Source organism: Ambystoma mexicanum, chromosome 6q (assembly GCF_040938575.1).
Source record: "Ambystoma mexicanum isolate Mex_15411 chromosome 6q, UKY_AmexF1_1, whole genome shotgun sequence".
In the NCBI taxonomy this organism is placed as follows: domain Eukaryota; kingdom Metazoa; phylum Chordata; class Amphibia; order Caudata; family Ambystomatidae; genus Ambystoma; species Ambystoma mexicanum.
In genome coordinates this window covers 1,426,578,066-1,426,592,524 of record NC_090937.1, presented here as the reverse complement: position 1 = coordinate 1,426,592,524, position 14,459 = coordinate 1,426,578,066, and the positions used below count along the sequence as shown (strand labels likewise).

General features: G+C 47.7%; 1 protein-coding gene across 4 annotated transcripts in view; it reads left to right on the top strand.

Annotated features, from left to right (window-relative positions):
• Positions 1-14,459, top strand: part of NSD2 (nuclear receptor binding SET domain protein 2) — a 1,742,450-nt gene that overhangs the window by 495,469 nt on the left and 1,232,522 nt on the right. For all 4 annotated transcript variants that reach the window (XM_069632133.1, XM_069632132.1, XM_069632134.1 and 1 more), the window contains exon 9: positions 6,795-6,879. In XM_069632133.1, the coding sequence (XP_069488234.1) occupies positions 6,795-6,879 (85 nt within the window). The remainder of the gene's footprint in view (positions 1-6,794; positions 6,880-14,459) is intronic.

Below are 14,459 nucleotides of genomic sequence, written 5' to 3'. Positions count from 1 at the left end.
CTCTCTCTCTCTCTCTCTCTCTCTCTCTCTCTCTCTCTCTCTCTCTCTCTCTCTCTCTCTCTCTCTCTCTCTCTCTCTCTCTCTCTCTCTCTCTCTCTCTCTCTCTCTCTCTCTCTCTCTCTTCTCTCTCTCTCTCTCTCTCTCTCTCTCTCTCTCTCTCTCTCTCTCTCTCTCCTCTCTCTCTCTCTCTCTCTCTCTCTCTCTCTCTCTCTCTCTCTCTCTCTCTCTCTCTCTCTCTCTCTCTAATATATATATATATATATATATATATATATATATATATATTATATATATATATATATTATATATATATATACTCAAGTCTTCAAAACCCAGCAAAGTTGCTGGGGATCTCTAAGGTGGAGAGAATTGGCACATTTTTGAGAATTCTCCCTTACATCCCGGTACTGTCCTATGGTGTCAGTGCTGGTACAATGGCAGGCCCTAGTTTTTGTCTCAAGGGTGATATCATTCCCCTACGCTTGGGTTGTAGGGTAGCAGGTGTAAATTCATTTTGTCTTCACTGTGGTGTTGCAGCAGATTTTTCCTGCATTCCTAGAAGTATTGTTGACTTTGAGGTATTACTGTGTTCTTGAATTCTTACACTCAGCCATCTTGTTTAAGGCCATCCCTTTGGTTGTGGGAACCACAAAGCAGACCTAAAATGGCCTGTTCACTCCTGAGCCCAGTCCTTCACCTGCTATAGTGGTTTGATCTGCTCTGACCCTGAATGCTTGGTGGTTTTAAGGGCCGGTCTGATTGGCTGCCGAGCTGTCTTGGGCGATCCCATGAGTGAATTTGTACATCTTGGGAAAATACTGTGCATTCCTCAATTCTGCTGGTTTATTGCTGACATTTCTTGAGGATTTGCCACAAGATGAGGTCCTGAAATTGTATGAAAGGGTTTGGCCATCCTAGTTTTGCTCTGTCCTTTGCTTTGGTTTCTAGTTTTGGCTCACTTTCCTCCTGGCATTCTCCTTGTTGTCCTACTCCTCCTCATAAGGTAGGCTGTATGTACTGTGCTTGGTCGGGTTTCTACGCCTCCAAGGTGCTTTCCACATAGTTTCTTCTGCATCTGGCTGGTCCCTATTCTGTGGTGCAAGTCCTTGAGTGCCATATCCTTGGTTCACTTTGATTTCATTGTAGAAATAAGAGACGTACAATTACTTACAAAGTGCAAACAATATTGCAAGAAAAAATATTGAAATGCCTTTTACAGTGCACATTGTAAAAATACCTAATTCTGGTGGGTGGGGGGGCGTTAACCCCCCTTACCTCTTCTACTCCTGAACTCTCCTAGTCTCCCACCCCTTATCACAATTTTAACCTAATTCTGTTAATTTATTTTTTAACACCTAAAACCCACCCCTATCATTACGTTTTCTTTATTTCGGTGTTTTTTCTGCAGTTAGGTATTCTTTACCGGCTCTTATTTCTTGCAATATAATTTCATCTTTGTAAATTGATTATTTAAAATATCCTGCAATGTTATCACTGGATACCCGCATCCTGCGATTCACCATTTAAAAGCTTTGTACACGCCAGGTATAGTCTCCATTTCTGTCCCCAGTTTGCAGAGTCTGGCTCTGTGATCACTCACTCCTGGGGCCTGGACTGCTAGGGTTATTTGTCGTATTGCCTATCTGGTATCCCTGGTCCCTGCATTGGGGTTCTGTTGAACACCCGTCTGTGGTTTACCATTGAGGTCCCTTAGTGCGAATCCTGCTTTATTTCCTCCCTTCTGGGTCAGCTCTACTTCTGACCTGGAACTGGAGCTCTACATCTGATGTGGTGTCCTCTGGAGTTGCTTGCTCCTTTGCATGTATGGGGTAGAACAAGCTTACTGCCTTTATCTCATAACCACAGCACTGCCTATTGATGTGGTCTCGTTTTATCTTATTGGGAACTTGTCTGTCACTTTTCAACTCCTCTAGAGTGTCTTTGTTCAGGGGAGTACCTTTTTATTAACATCTTTCTTGCCCCCCCCCCCCCCCCCCCCCCTCGGCTGACTGAAGTTTACAACCAAGAACTAGAATTTGAGTTGATATTACTGATTTTCTAAAGGCTTTTCAATCTATGCATTACACTTTTGCCTAATGAGATTTATCGGGATACTACGTATAAATGTTTATATTGTATCTAATTGTTTGTAGGAGTCTAATGACTGCTAACCCTATTTTGATTTTTGTCACTCTGAGCCGCCTTCTGAATTGCCAGCCCCTTCACTCCATATAGTTCTAAGTAGTATACGGTTTACATGTACAATACAATACATACTGCTTTACCCAAATGTGTAATTTTATAATGATGCACATTTTTCAGTATAAAACGATGGCATATTCTCTGGGGTAAATATTGGCACTAACTACAACACTGCCATCTCACCTCAACCCACGAGTGACGGATGAGTGCTCTACATTTGCAGAGTTTGGGGGGTGATTTGGATACCCTGTCTTACTCATTAGGTTAGTTGGTTAGACATTTCTCACGAGAGGACTGGAAAACGTTACTACATCTATGTCCAGCTAGGGTAAAAATGTTTTCCAATTCTAGCGGGCCCAGTTACAGTCCTTAGCAGCTGACACTTTTGAAATGTAAAATATGCCTGAGTGCTTACGCTTCATAAACGAGCAAACGTCTGAACCCAGTAAGTTTTCGCCCAATATAGAGACTTTTTTTTTTCATTGTCAAAATCCTAGTCTGCCATCAACCTACAACAAGTCTTCTTTACCTGGATATAGTACTGAAATAGTTGTCACTTTGATGGTGATTGCGATCAGAAGATGATTGATGCTCGATGATGTCCGTATATTGAGTTTGAGGCCTTTCAGCTGCCATTGACACAGTATACCCCACCATTCTCACGGATTGACTGATTAGTTTAGTCTCATCAGTTTTTTCTTAGATAAACTTCCTGCAAAACAGATTGTGAAATGTGGCTGTGGGTTATTTTGAATCTCCAAAGATTATCTGTGGAGTAACTCGAGGAACTGCTACCTTTCAGCTGTTACTCTATTTTTTTTATCAGCAACCCCAAACAAAACCTGCTGAATAAATTTAACACTTTTTATACATAGGCTGGACTGACCAACAGCTCCTAATTTAAATCTAATAAAAACTGAACTGTTTATATGTGGATCAGATCGATCTTATTGGAATCCAACTTATTGTCCTGATATTTCTGGCATGCTTCCATATCCGATTAGTAAAATTTGTAATTTAGGCATAATCATTGACAGTTCAATTTCCCTTGCCCCACAGGTAAACAAGGTGGTTGGCACCAATTTAGTTAAATATGCAAACCAAAACGTTGGTTGACAAATGAATTCCTGAAACCTAGACTTAATTTCTGATACTATTCTAGTCTCTCTTCTTACACATTTAATGTAAAGAAATAAGGCACCCTATGAAGTTATCACTGATTTAACAGCTATGACCTCCTCCCATGTGACCAGGGGACAGCAGCTGCTACCTAATCCTGTCACTGGGGACGGCTATGCGTGAGGATCACATGGGGAGAGACAACCTCTGGCGAGATGTCATGGATTCTTCGGTTGGGACATCGTAGCCCCCATATTCTCTTAAATAACCCCCATATCTATTGCCCTCATGCCTTATTGTTATACACCCAATACTTTTCCCATGAGGAAATCACCCTCTCCAGTTCCACGTACCATTCAACCAAGACTCACAATTTAAGACTACTGATAATGGTATTTCAAGATTTCTGAATCAGATCCCAAAACTGGAAATCCTTTCCCAGAATTACCAAAATTCTGGGACGAAGAAGAATCAAGCAATAGTGAGTGAGGAAGTCCACAAGCCCAGTGACGGCTCTAGTGGTTTCTCATACACACCTGTGCCGAGAAGTTTCAAGAGCCAGTGAATCAGGGAATCGAGATCTACTGCTGGCTGCATCTCTGTGAGGTTGAAGGAACCCAAAGGCAATTACCGGCAAGGTGGAGGCAGGCTGCTCACCAGCAAACGAGGAAGAGGTTGCTGCGTGAGAATAACATGCTGTGGGAATTCCAGAAGCTGGCGAGAGACGCTTGGGCTTTCGCAGGCGACCGAGAACAGCACTTGACTTATCTTAGCACGGAACGAAGCAGATATGTGAAGTGGAAGCCGAAGAAACTAAGAGGAAGAGAAAGCGGTCGTGAGAAGGAAGCAAACGGAAACGCTTTTCCCTTCGACCGCGAGAGAATCCAGGAACGGTAGCAAGAGCCGGTGAGCCCACCCAGAGGCAATAGGAACCCCAGGGCATATTGGCCATCGCACCGAATGCAAGTAAATTAACAGCAAGCAAGCGAGAGAGAACAAATTAACTTAATATCAAAAGGGGATGTAAGTTGCAAACAAAATCCTAACATTCAAATGATTTTAAATAGTGCGGTCCTAGGAGAAACTGAGACCGGATAATATATTTCGAATGGATTGTGTCCTCTCACGTATTCCGCATCTGATGTCTTCTGTATCCATTTTCAGCTGCTTCGGCAAACATTTTCGGCAGAGGGCGCTGTGCGTCGATATGGTTGACTCGATATCCTTTTAAGCCTCTATCTCGAGGATGACATCCTCAAAGGTATATATGGAATGCGCAGCGCCGATTGGCTTCAGTTCTGTTTTTCTGAGTAAGCTATCAGTTTGTGAACTACTGCGCGCTTCATATTACTTAGAAAACAAAAAGTTTGTAATACTGGGTTTAAGAAATGCCAAGGCTGCGGCGCTAAAATGTTGCTGGTGGATCCACATCGGTTATGCTTGTGGTGGAGAGAAGAACACAGCGGTGGACGCTCTGAGCAGGCAGAGCACAGCCTCCCACGAGGGGGAGCTAGCTCAGGAAGACCTTCAAAAGATCTTCACCCTTTGGGGAACCCTGCATAGGGCCAAGTATACTGCTCCAGGGAATGTCCCCTAAAAGAAGACGCATTTGTGTTGGACTGGGAGTTTCCACTCCTGTACGAGTCTTCTCCAGTCCTTGTCATTCCTCGTGATCATGAGGTTGGGAAAGTTCGGGAATCCATGATCCTAATTGCCCCGGATTGGGCCAGGAGCGTGTGGAACCCGGACCTTGTGGACAAGTACATCTGCCCTCCAATACGTCTTCCACAAAGAGAGGACCTTCTCTCGCGAGAGGTGTCAGGTTCTCCATCCAGAGGTCAAGACACCCAGCCTTCATGCATGGTTTCTGAGAGGCTGAGGTACAAGGATTGAGACCTCCCGGATGACGCAATGGAGATTTTGCTTTTGGCCAGAATGCCAGCAACAAAGGCTTTCTACCTCTGCCGTTGGAACAATTTCTGCAGCTGGTGCAGGGAGGAGAATGTGGATCCTTTTCTATGCAAAATACCAGAGGTGTTAACTTTTCTGCTACATTTGGCCAATCTGGGACTCCAGGTTGGAACCATTAAAGGTTATTTAGCTGAGCGTTCTATCCTAGCTTGCATGAGGAAACGTCATGTTTTTAAATACCTTTGGTGATACAATTTCTAAAGGACCTCAATGTGTACCCTTCCTCTACTTTTCAGGTCCCTGTTTGGGACCTTAATCTTGTTTTGAAATTTCTCATGTGCACACCATTTGAACCACTCTATTCATTGCGTTTAAGATGACTATCATTCAAAACCCTCTTGTTAGCGTTAACATCAGCCCGTAGGGTGAGAGAGTTGCGGGCACTAACTTTTAAACCGTCTCTTAAGGTTTTTTATAAGGACAAAGTTGTCCTTAAGGTCAAACCTTCATTCCTACCTAAGATTAAATCAGATGTTCACCTGGGACGAAAGTTAGTATTTCCTACTTTTTACCCACCACCTAATTCTGGCGAGTAAGAGGAAAGGTTACACAGTGTTGACCCGGGGATGGCTATGAGGTTCTACATTTCAAGGATGTCAAATTTTCGTCTAGATGACCAACTGTGACTGGGACAGGCTGCAACTAAACAAACCTTGTCCAGATGGATTTTTACTGAATGCTATAGACTGGCCAGGAAAGTTCCCTCATGATGCTGGAGAGCCCATTCCACTAGGGGCATGGTTGCTTCTGCTCTGCAAAGAGGGGTTCCAATAAAAAATATTTGTGATGCAGCCACTTGGTCTACCATTCACACTTTTACAAATCATTACTGCCTTGATTCCACCTTAAATCAGGTCGGAAGCTTTGGGAAAGAAGTCCTTCATTCGGTTCATAACTCTTGATGACAAAATGCATACTCGCTCTGCCAGAACTAATACTGCTTTGGGAGTCTATCATAGATGACACAATCCATTCGAAGAACAAGTTACTTACCCGTGGTAACAGGACTGGGTGTTCCTCCCACGTATTCCTCGTCTCCCCTCCCAGCCTATCCCGGAGTAGAATTTCCATGTGATTGCAGTTTACGCTACTTCAGAGTCTAGTATGGTCTAAACCACATTAATGCTTGTAGTTCTACCGTAAGACAAAACACAAAAAACAGAACTGAAGCCAACGGGCCATTTATACCATTGATGACATCATCCTCGAGCCAGAGCCATAAAAGGAATATGTGGGAGGAATATCCAGTCGAAAAAAACTTTACCAGGGGTACTAAACTGTTGCACATTCTTTTGTGATCAAATGGTATTATTCCTCATTGTGTATAGAAAAGTTATTTTTCTCTTCGTTCTGTTTTTATTAGAATATATTCTGTCTAAAGGAAGAGCTGTAAAACATGTCTTGCAAATGCTTTATGCATGAATTTTCTTTTTTTATTCTAAAATCAATAACCGTCAACCATAGATCATAATTATTAATAATTATTTGTATTTGTTTTGTAGCTAAAGGAGAAAAGCAAAGACAAAGCCACAAAAACAAAAAAGCTGAAGGCTGCAAAAACTACCTCATCAAAAAAGCAACAGTCTGGTAACATGATGGTTTTATTTCTTTATAGCTTTCTTTTTTCATTTGTGTAAATTGCCTCAGTGTGACGAGTCACAGGGTATTGTCACTTCTCCCGTGGGAGAACCCCCTCCAATGAGGCCGGGGAAGTGAGGCTGCTATCCGATGGTCCCCTTAGGTGTGGTTCTCAGCAGGTGGATCTCATGGGGATGGAAACCCTCCATAGGACCATTGACGACTATCCTGGGAGAGCATGATATGCACCCCCTCCACTTCTCTCCACCTCACGGCTCTCACCCTGCACCATCCCCTTTAGTTCCCCTCAAGTCTATATATTTGTTTAGGGCAGGAGAGCCTGTCCACGTAAAATATTGGGACGAGGAAGAGTGAAAACTACCCAGAGGGATTTGTGTGGTATCAGAAGTACACAAGGGTGTCGTGTTTTTGGTTATAGACTTTTAATTATCATGAAAGCTTGGGGGAAAAGGCCTCTCTATCCCTAAATCTAAGAGTGGTTGCCATGCCTCAACAGAACTAGTGAAAAGTAACTTCCCCAAACCCTACCTCTGTCCCTCACACTCGCTCTTAAAAAAACATGTGCATCAAGGCAGCATAATGTCAGCAAAGTCAATATAGGTGTGCTTTTAACTACCCACTACTCCCAGCTACCAAGCCGCTTGGTGAGCTGTCTCGTGCCTGTGCAGTATCTACTCCTGTCTTACTCCCCTCTTACCTTCCTCTATGGCTCTCTCCATCTCTCCCATCTATTCTAACTGCTATTTCACATCACCTACTCCCCCTCCCTCTTACGGGTCCATGTGTTAATATGCCCACAAAAATATTGTCACATTTTTGCAGCGATATTGAGCCATGGACCCTGTGGGGGACACCCCTGCTACCCCTACATTATTTTTAAATGTGCAGGGCACACCCCAGCTCCCACAAATTATGCCCCCCCCAAATATCACCTATGGCGAGACAAATGACGATATGTACAGCAATATTTTTGGTGGGGATATGTAGGGATACCCTCTCTCACCAAGTCTGGAAGGAAAATGTTATAAAGATCTCCTTTCTTGTAATCCTGGATTACCTATCACTGACACCTGCGTCAGTGCCACGTCCAGAAACATTGTCACTCTCATCCTCTTATCTGTCCTCTCTCCTGACCTATTGTCTCCACATCTGATTTCCACACTCTCCCCTTTCCGTTCCTCGCCCATTAATGTTGGCACTAGATGGGAAGTTCTCTTGGTGGTCTTCTCATCCTCGAGGTGCATCATTAATATCTAGCACAATGGCACTGTCATAGCCAAGGGTCCTCTACTCAATCTCCTCCTCTTTGATCAGCTCCTGCCGTCTCATCAACTTGCTTCGTCTCCTTTCTCTCACTCAGTATCACCTACACCACCCCCGTACCTATGGTATGGTAATGTTTATTTGTAAAGTGCCTATACACAAGGCAAGCGTTTCAAAGCACTCAAGGAGGGAGGAAACGAGGGGAAAACAGTCATTCAGAGCCCTTGAATTTCTTAACGATACAAGTCGGCACAGGCAGAGTAAGTGCATATAATGCAATTAACAGTGTAGATAACAGCAAATGGATCTGACAATGATTCTGCAGTTTTTCCAAGTGCATTGTGGCCCCACCATGCGAGGTGGCGAGACAGGGAAGATGGACAATCTTCAAGGCATGGTACGTTCAGATTGTGCAAGTGCACAGACGGTACAGGAGCTGGGAGGGGGGGGGGGGTCAAGGTGGGGATTCCAGGTGCACCCAGTCAGAAACTGGGCTAAGTGCTGAGAGGCCACTTTCATGGGTCATTGACCAAGTGCAGTAGCGATGAGGCACGTGCAGGCCCAGAGGCTGTGCAAGGACCGGCAAGCGTTCCAGGGTCCTGTGAGACTCTGAGGTACACCAGGTGGCCAGTCAGCAAGCTGTGTGTAAAAGGTTGGAGAGAGGAATAGAGCGGAGGGATAGGTTAGCAGGGTAGAGGGGAGGAGACTATGAATGTCTTAAGTAGTTTCTGGAACTTAAGGCGATCAGGCTCTATATGGAGGGCGGCAGGGAGGCTATTCCAGACGGAGGCCCCTGCTGAGGATAAAGATCTCCCTCCAAATCTCCGCTTGGAGACCCACTTCACATGCAGAAGGTTGGAGGTAGATGAGCGGAGGGCTCGGGAAGGCAGTATTTAGCTAGGCATCGTTGCAGATAGGAAGGTCCCAGGCCCTAGAAAGCCTTGTGAACTTGATCCTTGTAGCCACGGGGAGCCAGTGGAGGGATTTCAGCGCTGGAGAGATGTGGTCCCTGGGCTTGAGGCCAAGGATACGTCTCACGGTACTTTTCTAGATGAGTTGCAGAGGGGGCAAAGCAGAGGCAGGGAGGTTGGAGAAAGGGGTTGTTACAGTAGTCCATCCTTGAGAGAACCAGAGCTCTGGAGACAGTGAGCCGCTGGGGGAAGTTGAGTAAGGGAAGAGAGTCCCACTGAGGAGATTCAGCTTATAGTTGGACCTTTTTGAGATGTCCGAAATGTGAGTGCAGAAGGAGAGAGTGGAGTCTAAGATGACCCCAAGGTTTTTTGCCTTGCAGGTAGGTGTGGGCGCCGGGCCAAGGGAGGCCGACCAGAGAGAATGGGAAAGCGGGAGCAGGAGTCCCAATGCGAACGATCTGTCTTATTGGCGTTGAGGCAGAGGTCGTTTGCAGCACACCATGACTGAAGTGCGGACACAGCAGATATGAGCGAGGTAGAGGAGGTGGCTGAGGGTAGCCTGAACGAGAGTTGCGGGTTGTCCGCATAACACTGGGAGTTGCAGATGAAAGTGGCAATCACTCTACTAGGGCAGCCATGTAGACATTGTAGAACCAGGGGGATAGGTTAGAACCCTGGGGAACGCCACATGTTGAAAGAGTGATGATGGACAGAAAGGATCAAAGTTCCACCTGGGATAGGCGGTCGGAAAGGAATGAGGTTAACCACGCCAGAGCCTGACCTGTGATTCACAGGGTGTCACAGAGACGTGCGATCAGGATGTTGTGGTTTACCATGTCAAAGGCGGAGGAGAGGGGTCAAGAAGAATGAGGACAAGAGGGAGTGTTGGTGTCAAGATTTGAGAGCAGGTCTTCATGGATGTTCAGAAGAGCAGTTTCTGTGCCTCCGGATGCTCTAAAGCCAGACTGATGGTCGCAGATTCATTGTGGAGGGTGAGCTGAGTGATGGCTAGCTTCTTCAGGAGTTTGACTAGGAAGGGGGAGAGAGAGATGGGGCGGTAGTTTGCCAGAATGGAGGGGTCGGCAGAGGGTTTCCTAAGCAGAGGTTGGACAAGGGAGTGCTTAAGAGAAGTTGGGAAAACTCCAGTGGCAAAAGAGACTGCAGAGATCGGCCAAGATTGGAGCGAGAGAGTCAATGTTGTCCTTAATGGTTTTGAAGGGGCAGGGGCCCACCTGTTTGGATGAGGCCTTCACAGACCGGACTTGTCTGGCAACCTTATCAGGTGTGATGGGGGTGAGGGAAGAGCAAAGTGGTGGAGGGACAAAGGGAGGCTTCAGGGGTGTTGGTGTATGATGTTGTATGGAAGTGAGAGAGGAGAGGAGAGGATGTCTTGGGTTTTTGTGGTGCAGTGTGCTGCCATGGCTAGGCAAAGGTCCTGGGTGGGTGTGACAGAAGGAGGCTGCTTCAGGATTTTCCAGTTCCTTACAGATTGGCCTTTGAAGGAATTCCATTTCCGCTCAGCTGCCCTAAACTTGTGTTTAAAGGCAGCCAGATCCGAGTCAAACCTATAGTTACTCTTTTTGGAAGGCTTCAGTCGGACCCTCATGACTGGGGAAAGAGTATCAAGGGTGTTGGTGATGGAGAGATTGAAGTTAGCGAGGGCTGTGTCTGGGTGGGAGTCAGCCGCAAGAGTAGGAGCAGAGAGTAGGTTGAGGCAAAGGGAGCCGCTGTCCCTCTTCATGGGTCTGATGACTTTGAATCTGAGTGGCCGCGCCGGGTGTGCCGTTGCAAGAGGAGAGCTTCAAGTGTGAAGAGAGAGGTCGGTTTAAAAGAGGGATAGATAGAGTGATGTCAGAAGAGATGAGACCATCAAAACTGTGGCCCGTTGTGTGCATGAAGCCAGAGGATAAGATGGAGAGGGAGAGAGAATCTCATAGGTTGCGGAAAGGTCCTGAGGAGTCAGGAAAGTCTATATGGATGTTGAGGTCACCCAGCAGGAGGAGTTGAGGGGGGGAGGAGGAGAGTAGAGAGGAGGCCAGGACAGCCCATCTAGAGAGGAAGAGAGTGGACTGTCCTGGTGGCCAATAGAAGGTGGACATGAGGAGAGAAGGTTTAGGAGCGAGTGAGAGCCTGCTGACTAGGCACTCGAAGGAGGAGTAGGCCTGAGTGGCAATGATGGACAGGGGTATCATTCTGGGAAGATAAACGCCACTCCCCCTCCTGACCCCTTCGGCCTGGGCACAGAGAGGAGCTTGTATCCTTCAGGGAAGAGTGTGTTAAAGCTTGTGACAGAGCTGTCCTTGAACCATGTCTCCGTGATGGCAAGCACATTTAGGTCCATGTGTAGAAGGAGGTTGCAGATGTCAGACAAGTGTTTGACAGCAGAGCGAGAGTTAAGCTTGCCAATATGGAGTAGCTTGCCATCTTTGAAGGTCTTCAGCGAGGGGCACAGGGGATGGTGGTTCCCCCAGCCCCCCAAGGGTGTTAAGAGAGCCAGAGGGATAGTGGAGGATGGCAGAGCAGCCAAGGCCGACAAGGGTGCCGGGACAGTGAGGTAAGGCAAGGGCGCGGAGGAGGAGGAGGAGGAGGAAGGCACAGCAGGCAAGGGAGCCTGTCATGGGCGAGAGGCAAGGTTTGAGAGGCGAGGTGGGAGCCTGTCAAAGAGAAGAAGTTTGCGTTGAGGAGCGTGAACCATGATGGTGCCAATCCGATAGACATTAATGATGACCCTGGAAATGGCGAAGAGGTCAACGAGGACCTCCCAATGGGTGCTACCATATGTCTTTAAGTTTCTTCCGGACAGATTTTGTGATAGGAGAGGAATAGGAAATGGAGAAGCAGTTAAAGAAGATAGGAGAGATAGTGACATAGCTAGCTGCAATGGAGAGGACACTTAGCAGGCTGATGTACTGAGGCACATTGGGAGGGGGTGGTGGGGTGCATGGTAAAAACACAAGGGTTGGGGGACAGGGGGAAAGGGGGGCACTGAGGACAAGGTAGGACGTGCATGAAGTTCTCAACAGCAGGTGCTGTATGCAAAAAAGGTAGTATCAGTTGTGCACCTAGCAAAAATGTTTTTCTCGCACACAAGCAATTTCAATGCAGGAAGGAGGCACATCTAAAAACGATTTTTAAGCACAAAGGCACGTTCAATGCAGGAAGGCGGCACCGCTAAAAACGATTTTCAAGCAAAAAGCCACCTTTAATGCAGGAAGGATGCACAGCTAAAAACTATTTTTAAGCATGTCCTGAAAGTCATAAAAGCACTTCCAGGTCACCTGAGGAGACTGCCATTGTGGACGAGGGTTTCTGACCCCCAGCGTCCTGGAGTATCTGTGCTGTGTTGTGTAGCAACTGGTGGTCCGGTACCTTGGACCAGCAGCTCTGTATGGTGCTACTGCAACGAGTAGCTGGCTTCAGCCGCTTGTCCGGGGCGTTCTTCTTTTTTGACCCCGCCATCAGATCACCCGGGAGGATAGCATGCAGACCTTGGGATGGGGGCGCACACTACCACGCTCCCAGGCATGCCCCATAGAGGTATAAGGTCTGGGTACCTGGACCTCACCCAATGCTGCTCGCCTTGAAGGGGCTATTTGGAAGAGCCTGTGTATGATGTGAAGCTGGGCCCCGTCTGCACCCCGCGCTCAGACAGCCGGACTGCACGCTGCCCGGGAGGGCCACATCCCCCCGGAATCTTCTCGTGGCAGGTTTGCTTTCCCAGTAGGTAAGCTGTGCATTGGGGTGGACGCCTCGCCCCCCACCCCTCCTGGTGTCGGTCCCCAGTGTCCGATCCCGCAAGAGGCTGCCTCCACAACAGGCACTGATAGAAACGGGCGGCAGGCTCACACACTCCAGCCCCGCCAACACGGCTTGTGCTCTCTCGGCTATCCCAGGTTGCCATGTCGCCACTGGGGAATTAAGCGAGCCACTACTAACTCACCAATTTCATATGCTGCGTATTGTGTTGGGCGCGCTTAACCCCGGAGCCGGTGTGGGAGGCCCTGGAAGCTCTGACCACTCGCCTCACCTTGGGTATCGGTCTGGTGTCGCTTTGACGCTGCTCCAATAGCACTGAAGTCCGCCGTCTCCGCTTTCCCCGCCCCGACGTCGATCTGCTAGGAGACGGCAGGTCTCGCCTTATCATATGCAGCTACTCTTGGAGGCTCGGATCCGTCCCAAGGGGTAGGACAATGTTTTGTGCCAGCGCGGGTCGGGGTAGACCTCCGGTAATTGCCTAGAGGTGCATTGCCTGATAGTGTGGGCCCTTTTGGGGACCGAGCTCCGTGTGCTCACATCCTTACCCAATGGGCGCCATCTTGATTATCCTGGAAAAAGCTTTAAAAGTGGTGACCGTCTTCACTTTGCCACACTTAATACTAGTTCTGCTATCAAACATTCTTCCGACATTTGCCTCTTCCTTGAAGACTGAACACAACGTCCTCACCCTCACCGAGACGTGGTTCAATGTCTGCCCAGTCACTGCCTTTGACTCCCTTCTCACTGATGGCTACAAGATCCTCTCAAAGCCTCGTCCCAACCGCACTGGTGGTGGTGTAACCTTGATCTTCGCAGAGTCGGTCCCTTCTCTCCCCCCCAATACCCACCCAGCCCTACTCATTTGAAAGTCTGGTCTGCAAGCTTGGCATCTCTCCCACTTCCTATTTGACCATTGTTGCTATCTTCAGGCCCCCGGGCCCTAGCTCCTCTTTTCTTTCAAAATGGGCCAATTACTCCTCCTCTCAACTGACCTCCACCTCCAATCTCCTCTTCTGGGTGACTTCAACATCCACTTAGACTCCTCAATCACGGCATCCACTCTCTTCTGTGACCTCTGCCCCCCTCTATCCCTATAGTTTCCCCCCACCCCCCCAGCCCTACCCACTAAACTGGACACTCTCAATACCTTCATCCATTCTGTTCTCTTGCTCTGTACCCCACTCTCCACCCCTCTATCCTGGTCTGACCACACTCTCCTTTCCTCCCACCTGGGACCTCTCCACTCCCTGACCAAAACTCCCCCAGCTCTGCCAGCCTCGTTTGCGGACATTCGTTCAATGAAGTGAGTGTCAGTTGCTGGTTTTGCTCCACCTTCCCCACACCCCTCCAACTTCTGACTCAGCTATTGACTCTGTTCTCAATAATCTAACTCTCGCTATCACTTGCACTCTATTCTTGCCCCTGTCGTGACAATCTGTCTGAAACCTGCCTCCAAGCCTATCCCTTGGTATGCCTCTGATCTAGTTGCACTGAAACGCAAGTGCAGAGCTAATGATCGGAAGAGGCATATCATGAGCTCATCCTCTGATAAACTGGCCTGGCGCCTTCTCCAAAGGCAATATTGTCACTCCATTCGCTCCAAGAAGAGGGCTCACGTCCAGGCCATGTCTTGTGAGC